Source organism: Esox lucius, chromosome 10 (assembly GCF_011004845.1).
Source record: "Esox lucius isolate fEsoLuc1 chromosome 10, fEsoLuc1.pri, whole genome shotgun sequence".
Taxonomy (NCBI): Eukaryota; Metazoa; Chordata; class Actinopteri; order Esociformes; family Esocidae; genus Esox; species Esox lucius.
Genome location: NC_047578.1, coordinates 22,490,929 through 22,504,653, shown reverse-complemented (window position 1 = coordinate 22,504,653; position 13,725 = coordinate 22,490,929). Strand labels below are relative to the sequence as shown.

The window sequence follows — 13,725 nt, the reverse complement described above, 5'->3', positions numbered from 1 at the left end:
CGCTATAGGCCACGTGACTTTTTAAAAAGCCACGTGACTTTACACCGGTTAGCCTGAATCGGTAAACATTCTCCGGACTCGACACTGTCATAACACTGTTGTTGGTGTGGCCACCCGGGAAACGGAACATCTGCTGGGTAGAAGCGATGTAAGGCAAAACTTGGAGCTTTACAAGTTTACTATATAGGGCTACAACTGGTGCAACGACCCACGAGCCGAACCTGAGTGCTTGGTCTGTAGAGTCTTTGTTCCAGGTGAGTTTGCTCTTGATCAAATTAAACGGTCCTATTAGTAATAACAGGTGTATAATTCTGGAAATAATTATGAGACCTTACTAGCTTCTTGTGTAAAAACATGACAATCGATTTCAAGTAACAGTTTGGTTTCATTAGTACATGTACGACTAACAGCTTATTATTAGGTTTACAGGGTAATAACGTGTAGTCAGAAACTAGAAGCCAAGAAATTCCTGCTGTACATTCCTTTACGTTTTCATGTACAATCAATGGAAAATCAAGTGTTCATATAATAATAATGTATTAAACTTCTGTAGGGCTTTCAAAGAGCTTCACGGTTAAAAATAACAAACAAACAGTATCATTAGAAGTCAGGCAAAGTCTTGTAGTGAGGTTATTGTAACTGCCCATTCGTTGGGTTGTTATAGATATTGTGTTATGGGAGACATTTGATTTTCTATATCCTTACCAAAATTAAATGTCAGATTATGTAAAAGTTACAGGCATGTATGATTGAAAGAAGAAGCAGAGAATGTATACAACTATAAACACCTGTTGTGGTAGAATTTAACCTTAGAAACCCTACACTAAAACCTAACCTAAGCCTCAATTTAATCACCAAGTTCTAACTCAATTCAAACCCTAAACCTAACCTCAACCACTTGCCTAAAATAGCCTGATTTGTCTTGGGTTACTATACTTGAGACTTCTGGTTCTCACAGTAATACACATTTAAACAAACACACACAAAGGTTTTTTGAGTCTGTAATGAGACACCATTATGGAATATTTTGTCATCTTTACCTTTTATAGTGTGTGGTAAATTTCATTGTAGATTTCCTTATTTTCCGACTTCCACATCAGCTGACCTGAGTTATGCGTTCTCTGTTCCTCCAGTGTTAACCTTTGAGTGTGAAAGGTCAGCAAATACACTCCAATCACTTCTTCTTTCAATATTAAAATTGGCCAAACCTATAACAATAAATGGACAAAACAGCATTTTGAGATCAGATTAATTTCTGACAGATGAAAACATGTCCAGCTTTTAGTGAGGTACATGAGAAACCATTAAAATCTTGCTTGTGTGACTGCTTTTACATTGCCTCTATATAATTCATGATCTGGTGTTTATTCTTTGACTTTTTCAATTCCGTAGGGTGAACTAGGATGCGCCAGCTAAGAGGAATATGAAGACAAATGTGGATGGATGCATGATGCTCTTAAGTTTTCATTAACAGCATTTAATCCCTCTCTGGTCCGGTAAGTCCAGCTTGTGCTCAATTGTCGAATATTTTTCTCCCTTCAAAGATACCTGAATATAATGAGACAAGCCCTACTCATGTCATTTATTGGCACATCATTATGGATCTATTTGACTAAGTCATCTGTTTGGTCATCTTTGTTGTACAATCTGCCATTGATTTACTAAGTGTTTGCCACCTAGCCCTTTAGACATGAAACCACAAGGTAACTCAACTGATCAGTCCAATCATGCCCCTAGTCATCCAGCCTGTGTCTGTAGTATTGTTGTTGTTGTGTGTGTGTGTGTGTGTGTGTGTGTGTGTGTGTGTGTGTGTGCACGTTTGTGCGCATGCCAGACTCCTGGTGGGAGCATATGCACGTGACAAAAAATGCATAGCCAGGAGGCAAATTCCTTTTTTTTTTTACACAGATTCTTGCTCTCCCTTTCTCAATTTCTGACATATTGTCTTAGGACACTATGGTTAGGTAACCTGATTTCAGACTCAGTTCCTTCCTCTCTCTGGCTGTCACCTGACTGGTGGTTGGCATGGCTCTACAAAATGGATACTCAATTAACTCCTCAGCACTGGATGGCAGTGGAGAGAAGACACCCCTCCTTAAAGAAGACGTGGTGGATGTGGATGACTCAGGTGTGTCTTCACTTCTGTTGTTTTTTTCGGAGTCAGCAATTGGCAGCTGGGATGTGTGAAAGGTGAACAACAGTCACATGATTACCCCTTTTAAACCTCTAAAAACGGGAAGTTCTTAAGAAGCAATATCACCTATGGCCCCTGAGTGGAACAATGGTCTAAGTCCGGAGTTCCCAAGATTTTCTGTCTGGACCCCCTAATTACAGATAGGATACAATATATATGTATATACAGTAGCAGTCAATAGTTTAGGCACACTCACTCATTCAAGGATATGTCTTTACCTTTACTATTTTCTGTATTGTAGAATATTAGTGAAAACATAACATTTTAGAGATAACACATCAGGCATCAGGTTGTGACCAAAAACATGTTAAACGGATCAAAATACGTTTCATATTGTAGATTCATATTGTTGTGAGAATGCTTAAAATGTGCAAAGAGTGGCTACTTTGAAGAATTAAAATATTAATGTATTTTGTTTTGTTTAACACTTGGTTATGATTCCAAATGTGTTATTTCATAGTTCTGATGTTCTCACAATTCTTCAGCAATGTGGAACATTTAAAAAAATGAAGAAATGTCCTTGAATGAGTAGGTGTGTACTGTGTTATACACTGATGAGCAAAAACCTTATGACCACTCACAGGTGAAGCGAATAACGTTCATAATCTCCTAAAAAGGGCACATGTCAAGGTCTGGGTAGATTAGATGGGAAGCAAATAATCTGTACTTGTCGTCAATGTGTTGGAAGCAGGAGAAATGGGCTGGAGTAAAGACCTGAGTGACTTTGACAAGGGCCAAATTATTATGGCCAAATGACTGGGTCAGAGGATCTCTGAAATGGCAGGACTTGTGGGGTGCTCCAGGTCAGCAGTGGTGAGTACCTACCGAGAGTGGTCCCTGGAGGTACAAACAACAAATCGGCAACAGGGTGTTGGGCGCCCATGTCTCATCGATGTGCAAGGGCAAAAAATGATATTCCCCTTGGTCCGAACCGACAGAAGGTCTGCTGTGGCACAAGTCTCCGAAAATGTTAATGACGGTTATGGGAGGAATGTGTCACAACACAGTGCATCACACCCTGCTGTGTATGGGGCTGTGTAGCCTCAGACCGGTCAGAATGCCCATGATGACCCCTGTGCTGAAAGCGCCTACAATGGGCACTCACATTTTGGAATTGGACCTTGGAGCAGTAGAAGAAGGTTGCCTGGCTCGATTAATCCCGTTTTCTTTAACATCACGTGGATGGCCCCCTGTGTGGGCGCCATTTGAAGTGATGGCACCAGGATGCACTGTGGGAAGACGACAAGCCGGTGGAGGGTGTTTGACTCTGGGCAATGCACTGCTGGGGATCCCTGGGTCCGGGCATTGATGTGGATGTCATTTGCAGACCGGGTACACCCCTTCATAGCAATGGTATTCCCAATAGGCAGGGCCTCCTTCAGCAGGATAATGCGCCCTGCCACACTGCACACATTGATTGGGAAAGGTTTGAAGAACATGATGAATAGTTCAAGGTGTTGCCCTGGCCTCTGTGGGTGTGTTGGACCAAGAAGTCTGATCCACGGTGGCCCCACCTCACAACTTACAGGACTTGAAGGATCTGCTGCTATTGTCTTGGTGTCAGACACCACAGGACACCTTCAGGGGTCTTGTAGAGTCCATACCTCGGCAGGTCGGCGCTGTTTTGGTGGCACGCAGAGGACCAACAACATATTGGGCAGATGGTCATAATGTTTTGGCTCATCAGTGTACATTTATTTTATTTTTTTACACCCATCAAATGTGGTAAATCCCAGGACCCCCCAGAAAATTCTCTGTAGGTTGGGAACATCTGGTGGGTGTTACAATACACTCCTACATGGGGCAATGTAAATTGGTTCAGTGCTGCCCAGGGCGCTTGTGAAGCTTAACTTGTTAGCTAACACGTTCCCCTCATGTGTTTGTCCCAGGTATTCCTGGTTGAGCAAGCAGTGTGATAATTTGAATGGCTTGGTTAGGTCCTCGGAAAAAACGCCTCTTGACTCATCTCTCAATCTTCTGTGGAGTTGTGGTAATGAGGCAAAGCCATAATCTGAACGTAACCTCACCTTGTCTTAGACATAACAAAACCATTTACCATCATAATAAACATGAGGTTCAGGTGTACAGCAGGTAGGTTGGGTAGGGGGGATGTGCTGCTCACGCTGTTTTAATAGGCTATAAATGGTTGTCAGGTTTTATTTTGTCTTCTAAACCAATGAGTTGTTTTTATTTTGGGACTTTTCAGAAGGACAGAGATTTCTGAAAATGATCATGTGACTGTTGTTCCCCTTTAACAGTGCTTTGTTGTGTAATGATATATGACTGTAGAGGAAATCCCAAGCTCCACTTTTGTCTTTTCAGTTAGTCATGCATTGGTGACCTAGTGAATATTTTATCTAGGTTTAAGTTTGGCCTCGCCCCTTTAATTTTGTACTAACAGTATGCTTGTGATGTAGGTCATTCTGTTTCAAGTGCTCCTTATTTATGAGTTTAGATAAACAGTGTAAATATTTGACCATGGTGGCTTTGCACCAATAGACAGACTCTGAGTTTTTGCACTTGTTGTCATGTCCAACAGTACCTCCACAATGCTGCTCGGCACGCTACAATCTGGCCATCTTGATGTTCTTTGGATTTGCCGTCGTCTACGGTCTCCGTGTCAATCTAAGTGTCGCAATGGTCGTAATGGTGAACGGGACCAATGTCCAACCATTTGTCAACAATTCTGGTGGCCATGAGTGCCCAGTGCCTTCTCACGGGTTTGACAACGTTAGCCAAACTGGAGACCAACCAGACGGGGTGAGTATCCGGAGGGTTTAGTCCCTTGAACAAACCAGGTTTCCTGTCAGACAAAGTGGTAGGCCCCTCATGTTCTGTTTGCGTTTGTTTGGCAACAAGTTTGGTTTTGGTGAAATGAGCAAACACCAGCTCCTCCTGTTGAAATATATTTGATTAAACACAGGAATAGATGGGCAGCATGCGTTTTTTTCTTGAACAAACAAAAACACTATACCCGGGGAACTGAAAAGATCCCTCAACACGCCCTCCCTCTGCCAGACATTGTGGTCATAATTCAGTCATACATGGCACAATCTGCATATGGAAGCAAATGAATGCACACTATGACCTTTGACCACAGTCATTCCTGCTCCTTATGGAAAATGCAAGAAACCCTTTTGCCCTTTCTAACCTAGATAGTGCTTTGGATTGCTATGAAGTGGTGATCCACACCACAGAGGATCTATATTTAGGAGGACCCTTTGCTTCCTTTGACCAACTTATGGAAAGCTATAACTTCCCTAGAAATGATTTATTCAGATATTTGTATGTTATAACATTTCACCACAATCGAAAATGCCAGACTCTCCACATTTGATAGGTTTTTCAGAATGTGCCCAACTTCATGCAAACATTCAGTACAATTCATCTGTTTGACGTAATTAGTCAACCTGCCATCCACAGAATCTTCAAAGCCCCCTGGTAAGTGGAACTGAGAGGAAAGCTTGGAAGACATTCACACATGCTCAATCCAATCAAAATACTGTCTTGTACAATTTAAGATCTTACATAGCCTGCATTAATGATAACTAAGATCTGTGTCCTATTCCCTGACACCCTTCCCATTTGACGCAGTGTTACGCTTTTAATGACACACTGGTTCACAGCTTTGTCCTCTGCCCTAAACTGGGCATCTTATGGAATCTTTAAGACCCTTTCAGGGCTCCTGGAGTTTCTGATTTAACCAGAGCACCAGCTCATTATCTATGGAAAGACGGACAATACCCCAGCGACAACTTCCCTCTCACTGTCTCATTTTGACACAAAAAGATGATCTTGATGTTTTTGAAAAAGTCTGATGTTCTTTAAATGATGGCTGGGACTTGATATGGCATGCTAAATGATCAGAGTTGGCTTCCAAGTATCCTATCTATTTTACATTTTGTCCCTCATAGCTCATTTTGTGGGTGATGATGGGTAGTGACAAACTTTGCACTAAAGGCAGTAATGCCTGGGCAGAAGCTTCTTCCTTCCTGGATAATTCTGCTCCCATCATTCCAGTAGCTCCCCTAACTGTTTCTCTTGAGAATCTACATTGGAATCTGCATCCGCCACTAGCAATCAAGGAGCTGGAGTAGAGGACCCTAACTGTCTAACATTCCAAGAACTTTGTAGAGTAATGTAATGTCCACTCCCTGAACCAAGGGATTCTGAATGCAAAACTGCCTCACCATCTGGATCCATTGTTTTGTTTCAAAGCATATTGTACAAATACCCCATCAACTTTTGTGATTACATAGTCTACCATTTTATTTTCCCGTTAGGCTATCCAAAAATGTTGACGAAGAAAACAAATAATACTGTGCAGAGTTCACCCAGAACTCTCGGATGAGCACTACTGGAGGAAAGCTGGTACGGGACAGATAGCTGCCACTCCATAATGTTGGAAAGCTGGTACGGGACAGATAGCTGCCACTCCATAATGTTGGAAAGCCGGTACGGGACAGATAGCTGCCACTCCATAATGTTGGAAAGCTGGTACGGGACAGATAGCTGCCACTCCATAATGTTGGAAAGCTGGTACGGGACAGATAGCTGCCACTCCATAATGTTGGAAAGCTGGTACGGGACAGATAGCTGCCACTCCATAATGTTGGAAAGCTGGTACGGGACAGATAGCTGCCACTCCATAATGTTGGAAAGCTGGTATGGGACAGATAGCTGCCACTCCATAATGTTGGAAAGCTGCTCTGCGTTTAAACTAAATAAAGTGTACTTGTTGCTTCATTCCATCTCCACACACACATACTCAAGCAGTGAGAAACTGTTCAGTCAGAATATCAGCCTAGGTGCCCTATTAAGTTTGTTCTTAAAGCTGTACATAATAACCGCTGCTTAGCCTGGGTGGCCAGTCTCTCCAGCCAATGGGCCAGTGACTACCAAGTGGGGCACCTGTGCTGATTGGGCAGATAAATAAAAATACGAGAAATAATTCTCAATGAGTAACACAGTTTTCTCTCCGTCAGGTACCTCAGTACTCTTGGGACAGTCCGACTCAGGGCCTGCTGCTGGGGGCGTTCTTCTTTGGCTACCTAGTAACTCAGATCCCTGGGGGGTACTTGTCCGGACACTTCGGAGGGACTATCTTCTTGGGGGGAGGAGTGCTCGGTACTGCGGCCCTCACACTCCTCACCCCCCTGGCAGCGAAGCTTGGACCCTACTGGCTATTTAGCTTAAGGGCACTGGAGGGATTTGGAGAGGTAAGAGGCTTCCTGTGTGATGTCAGGGGTTGACATGGTGAATGAATGTTTTACATATTACTCACATGTCACAACGTGTCATGTTCAAGGTGGATGATTCATTTCAGTCACATGAGGATGGTTCATGTTAATTCGTGTGAATCGTTCTGTGTGTGTCCTCAGGGGGTGACGTTTCCGGCCATGATGGCCATGTGGGCCTGCTGGTCCCCCCCCCTAGAGAGGTCTCGCCTCATCACATTGTCAGGGGCGGGGGCCAACTTTGGGGCTTTTGTCGCTCTGCCCCTAACCGGCTTTATCTGTCACAGTCTGGGCTGGCCCGCTGTCTTCTACATGTGTGGTGAGAATCACAGTCACACCTTTCAAACACACACAGACCTGCGGTGGTCTGGAGTTTCCCCACCTACTCTCTTATTGAGCTTTAACATGCCTGAAATTATATCTTTAAGAAAGCATAGATATACATTCATTAACCCAGACAAACATTAGCAGACTAAACTTAACTCTATTATGTATTTGACATCAGCAGAGTTGGTCTGTATCTCCCCCTAAATCGAATGGGCAAAAATTGAAAATACACCTTATAAAACTTTAACTGTTGTTGAGTTTAGTCTGCTTCCCAAACATATTCTGTGGAATCCCCACTTTATTTTTATCAATATAAAACGTGTGTTTTTTTGGATAGAGACGGCTGTGAAAGATATTTTCTTCTGTAAGAGCAGTGGGTCGTATTCAGCCCCATTAATACATTAATACATGAGCACGCCTGTTGGACCATTCGCCTACCTTTCACACACCTTTGCTATATTTGCTTTTCAAGGATGTTAACAGAATCAGGCTTTTCTCTGACTCCTTCCCTTTCTCCCTCCCTCTCTTTCATCACTAGGGGGTGCTGGTTGCATATGGGCAGTGTTCTGGTTCTTCCTGGTGTCAGACCAGCCCGGCACTCATCCACGAATCAGCGAAAGAGAAAGAGATTACATCATCAAATCAATAGGAAAAGAGGTACCAAAAGTCTCTGTGTGGTGTCCTTCGTGACCCTTTGACATACATTTGCAAATCAGTTTATCAGTAAATCCTTTCTCTGTGTCGCTCTCTCTCTTTGTCTCTGCCTTTCTGCTTCCTAACACAGGGGGGTGCCCATGGCTGGTCAGTGCCCGTGTTACCCATGATGCTCTCTGTCCCTCTGTGGGCCACCATAGTGTCTCAGATGTGTGCCAACTGGTCTTACTACACTCTGCTCACGTCCCTTCCCACCTACATGGACACAGTTCTGCACTTTGACCTCCGTCAGGTAAAACCAAATTCAGTCTACACAGCTCAGTGAGGTTTCCCGACAATATCGCCTCATATATCGCCATGTGTATAGTATACGGTGGCTACTGGTGATGTCCAAAGAGGTGAGAGGCACAGTAAGATGCTCAATTCCAACATGGACCCCCTTGCCTAACCCTGAACACTTGCAATGCTGCAGAAATAACTGGTGGATATATCCTCTGGGATAACAGCACCACCTGGTGGTAGACAACTGTTTAAAGGTCTGGTAAACATTCCGTTCTAACTAACTAGGGGTGAAACAGTTCACCAAACTCACGGTTTTGTACAATACAGTATACATAGTTGTGTCAAGGTTTGGTAGGGTTTCGATACATCTACAAAATACATGCCTGAGAAATATGTAATTTGTATTTAGATTTTTATTATAATAGTAAACACGGGTAGCTTGAATTCCCAGGAGCATATGGAAACAATGGGACAACAAAAAACAAGCAGTGCTGGCCTTATAAAATGAAATAAAAGTAATTTAACAGAACTTCAACAAGAGTGCATAGCCCAGCAGCATATATCAATATTAAGTCACATAGCAGTGACTTAAAATATGACCACTTGAAATATGTTACTTCCAAAGAAGAAATAAATTATTACTTGTATGGGAGAAAATGCATTTTTTATTTTCCATGTATAACAATAAATACATGAGTAGTCATGTACCTCGTATTGCAACCCAAATAGAATATAGTCAATGAGCAGAGTCTATATGTTGCAGAAGTTATAGCCACAACTCGTTGGCAATCCCCATTATAGTTTACAGGGAAACGAAAATGTTCCCAGACGGCAGACCTGTCACGGTTTAGGCTAGGCAGGACACAAAGCACAGAGCGAGATAGGGTAACATCCTTTCAATTGTAACTACAAAAGGAGAGGCAACCCACAAACTGAGGCACAACACCAAAAGCCAAACAAGGGCAACTTAAATAGGGTCCCTAAATTAGAGACAACGTGGGGGAGGTGCCTCTAATTGGGGACAATCAAAAACAGCAGCGCAGAGATGCCTAGAGGCACTTCTGCGGCCAGGCCCTGACTGTGACCCCCCCCCCCCAGGCGCATAGAGATGCCTAGAGGCCCCAGTCAGGACCTGACAAGACTTGACTGATATTGGGGTGTCTTCTAGTTTTGGCTCACCAATGCTTTGCATATTGCTCTTTTACATTTAGCTACCTGCTAATTCCTTCGTAAGCTAATTGCTGCTACGACGGTCTCTTAGCTCTGTTCTCCCTGGAGTAAAATAACTAACAAGCTTTTAAGACAACTTAATTACTATGTGGATATTTTTCCCAGGCTAATTTATATGCCATTGGTCTATGCAATCATCATGTATATTTATTTCCTAGCTATAATACATGATTATATATATTTATTTCCTAGCTGTAATACATTATTATTGTATTTTTCGGTAAGCCTTGCATACCAAACCGTGGATCCTGTACCGAACGGTTCAATACAAATACACGTACAATTTCACCTCTAGTTTTAACCGATGTATGGAGTAAATTTCTGTGACTTTTCTTAGCAGGATCGAAAAATTTACCTGTATGTAGAATGTTGTTGCTCACAAATGAAAACATTTTGCTAATTGAATTCTCCTACTATTGCAAATTGTCTTGAGTATCAGGCCAGTTAATGGAAAAGGCTAATTAACGCTGTGCCACATTTTGCACTGGATGAGGATTCGCTGCTCTTGCTGTTTTTTGACACGAGCAGAAAATTGGGTTATAATTCGATCAACATAATGGACCTTTAAACAGTTTCTTTACCTGTTCCACGCAGAGTGCCATGTATTTCGGTGATCGACTAATTATATCAGGGTTGCCAGTTTGGGGCAACAACAAATATGTGACAGGTCTGGTAGTCCCTAAGGAGCGGGTTGTGAAATACTGGGCTGGATGTCAGTTTGGACAGTGATAGAAACAGAGTCTTTGTAATTAACCATACGGTACCAGTGTAACATTGCTTAAAACTATGGCCAAAGATATTTCCGTCTGGATTTTTTTAATTCAGAAATGTAGTGTTATTGTTATTGGTGGGGGATAATGCTTTTTGTTTCTGTCTCCATATACAGAATGCCTTTCTTTCAGCTCTACCATATCTGGGTGCCTGGGGTTTGTCATTGATTTCAGGTGTAGTAGCAGACAGCCTCCTGGAGAAGGAGCTGATGAGTGTCACAGCAGTCCGCAAGCTCTTCACTCTCACAGGCAAGCAGGGACTTTTATTTAGAAAGGGACAAGGACTTTATTACTGCCTGGTATTTACTAGGTATTTGATTGACTTTTATAAATGATTAAGTGTTTGCAGCCATTTTCTCTTGATTCCTTTGATGCCATAGAATGCAGTAGACTTTCTTACCTTGTCCTTTTTTTGTCTTTGATAATATATTTCATAAGAGAAGGTGAACAAACAGAGTAATTGCTAGTGTGTCGGCCATACTAGAATGTTCTCCATGGTCAATAGAGGATAAGAGCTATGTGTGGCCGTTGTGTTGATGTATGTTTTGTACTCCACCTCCTTCAGGTCTCCTGCTGCCCGCAGTGTTCCTGGTTGCTGTGGGCTACTCCGGGTGTAGCGGGGTTTTGGCTGTGACCTTCCTCACCCTCTCGACAACCATTGGAGGCACCAGTGCGGCCGGGGTCTTCATCAACCAGATAGACATTGCCCCGCGGTGTGTTCAGCACACACATACCACTACTAGCACAAGACGTTGAAAAGACATCTTTCAAATGATTTTACTCATTGGGACCCTCTTTTGCACCCTCACTAGTGTTTAAGCCTTGTATCTATTTTCTCTTCAGGTATGCGGGCGTGCTTTTAGGAATCACCAACACTTTTGGCACCATCCCAGGGGTACTTGCGCCCATCGTCACAGGTTACCTCACCCAAGATGTGAGCTTCAGCATGTTATTCATTGTTTGTCATTCACACCCAACTATGTTATGGAATGCATCAAACCTGTTTGGTCAATTTTGCTTTTTGATTAATAAGGAAAACGAACACTTTGTTTCACATTAATATTTACATGAATGCTTAGTGTATATCTATGAATGTATAGAGTGTATTTAAAACATTATTCTCTGAGTAGGTTAGGGGTCGTTTCATACTGAAGACGGTCAATTTTGGAAGTGATTTGAATCCCAAAATCGGAAATGGTTAAAACATTCCCTTTCCAATAAATGTCTTCAAAGCGTTTCAAATAAATAGCATTTACTATTTAGTTAAATGAGAAGTAATTAAAAATACATTCTCTTTCGTAACTATTGAATTTCAATCTCAGTGTTGGTTCCTGAAAGAACTCGATTCGAGTTGACACAAACTTTTTCTGACCCATGACTCTTCCCCCCTCCCTCCTGAAACAGCAAACACTGGCAGGCTGGAGAAGTGTGTTCTGTCTGTCAGCTGGGATAAGCGCTGGAGGAGCTCTCATCTTCACCCTGTTTGGCAGTGGCAAGGTCCAGAAATGGGCACTAGCAGAGGAGGATCAGATTCAGACTGAGGCACATGCTGAGAGAGACCTGTTAATCACATGACCGACATACAGACCGACAGACTGACCTAAAGGGAACAGGACGTGTGAGATATAAGCTTACCTCAGGTTAACTTTACTCACAATTGAGTGGTTTTGAAAAGGATGAGCCAGCACATTTTTATAGTCTTTTGTAAAAGCACTTTGTGACAACCGCTGTTGTAAAAAGGGCTTTATAAATACATTTGATTGATTGATTGATTGATAGTAGAATGCATTGGGACCCTACATCAAATAAGATGTTCATGCCAGGAACAGGTACTTTTTAAAATGACCTCTTTATATTCCATATAGCTTTCTTTAATACTGTTTACAACTGACTCGGGACATTGCTGCATTTGGGGAAGAACAATGTAACTACACTTTGACTGTACAGTAGATATTCTGAATATTTGTTTACCAAACCTTATACTTTTGAAAATGTGTGGAAATTCTTAATGTTTTCATGTTAAATGTACATTAATCCAAGAATCGTATTTTTTTCATGTTTCTGTCAAGTGGTTAATAATAATAATAACAACCACTATAAATGTATATGTTTAAAAATGGGATCATTCTTTGTGTCCGAATTAAATATAATGGAAATATTTTTTATTGGATGGCTGGTTAAATTTTTTATTATATTATATCAAAATGTTAACTGATTAATGTGTTGTCTTTATTATTGTTATTTACTTTTGAGATATTATATTAGCAACCATATTACAGTTGTGCTCAAAAGTTTGCATACCCTTGGAGAATTGGTAATATATGTACCATTTGTAAAGAAAACATGAGTTAGCAGGTAAAACATGTCTTTTATTTCTTATGGGATTCACATTCAACTGTAGGTCATAACAGAATGGCGCAATCATAAAACAAAACATGGCAACAAAGAAAAAAATGAACTGGCCCCTCGTCAAAAGTCTGCATCCTCTTAGTCCTTAATACTTTGTATTGCCCCATTTAGCATCAATGACAGTGTGCAGTCTTTTGTAATAGTTGTCTATGAGGCCCAGAATTCTTGCAGGTGGTATAGCTGCCCATTGATCTGGGCACAAGGCCTCCAGGTCATGCAAAGTCCTTGGTCGTCTTGCATGAACCGCACGTTTGAGATCTCTCCAGAGTGGCTCGATGATATTAAGATCAGGAGACTGTGATGGCTACTCCAGAACCTTCACCTTTTTCTGCTGTAACCACTGGAGAGTCAACTTGGCCTTGTGCTTAGGGTCATTGTATTGCTGGAAAGTCTAAGAGCGTCCCATGCGCAGCTTTCATGCAGAAGAATGCAAATTGCCTGGCAGTATTTTCTGATAACATGCTGCATTCATCAATTTTCACAAGATTCCCTGTGTCTTTAGAGCTCACACACCCCCAAAACCTCAGTGAGCCACCACCATGCTTCACAGTGGGGATGGTATTCTTTTCACTATAGGCCTTGTTGACCCCCCTCCAAACATAGCGCTTATGGTTGTAACCAA

At 42.0% G+C, this 13,725-nt stretch overlaps 1 protein-coding gene across 2 annotated transcripts; it reads left to right on the top strand.

The window, feature by feature from the left end:
* Window positions 1-28: 28 nt before the first annotated feature.
* si:ch1073-513e17.1 (sialin) lies at window positions 29-12,823 on the top strand. 2 transcript variants are annotated; one of them, XM_010900285.4, is made up of 12 exons: window positions 29-254; window positions 1,393-1,496; window positions 1,951-2,128; window positions 4,734-4,954; window positions 7,180-7,413; window positions 7,576-7,750; window positions 8,297-8,415; window positions 8,543-8,704; window positions 10,811-10,943; window positions 11,260-11,407; window positions 11,538-11,628; window positions 12,099-12,823. In XM_010900285.4, the coding sequence occupies exons 3-12, from the start codon at window positions 2,026-2,028 to the stop codon at window positions 12,267-12,269; spliced, it is 1,557 nt and encodes a 518-aa protein (XP_010898587.1). In that variant the 5' UTR covers window positions 29-254; window positions 1,393-1,496; window positions 1,951-2,025; the 3' UTR covers window positions 12,270-12,823. The 2 variants fall into 2 exon arrangements, with proteins under 2 accessions (XP_010898587.1, XP_010898588.1); XM_010900286.4 differs by having other exon boundaries at window positions 1,909-2,128.
* Window positions 12,824-13,725: the final 902 nt, after the last annotated feature.

Coding starts and splice junctions, on each gene's coding strand:
- si:ch1073-513e17.1 (XM_010900285.4), top strand. CDS start 2,026: ATGGCTCTACAAAATGGATACTCAATTAACTCCTCAGCACTGGATGGC. Junction 7,414..7,575: donor CACTGGAGGGATTTGGAGAG/GTAAGAGGCTTC, acceptor GTGTGTCCTCAG/GGGGTGACGTTTCCGGCCAT. Junction 8,416..8,542: donor TCAAATCAATAGGAAAAGAG/GTACCAAAAGTC, acceptor TTCCTAACACAG/GGGGGTGCCCATGGCTGGTC.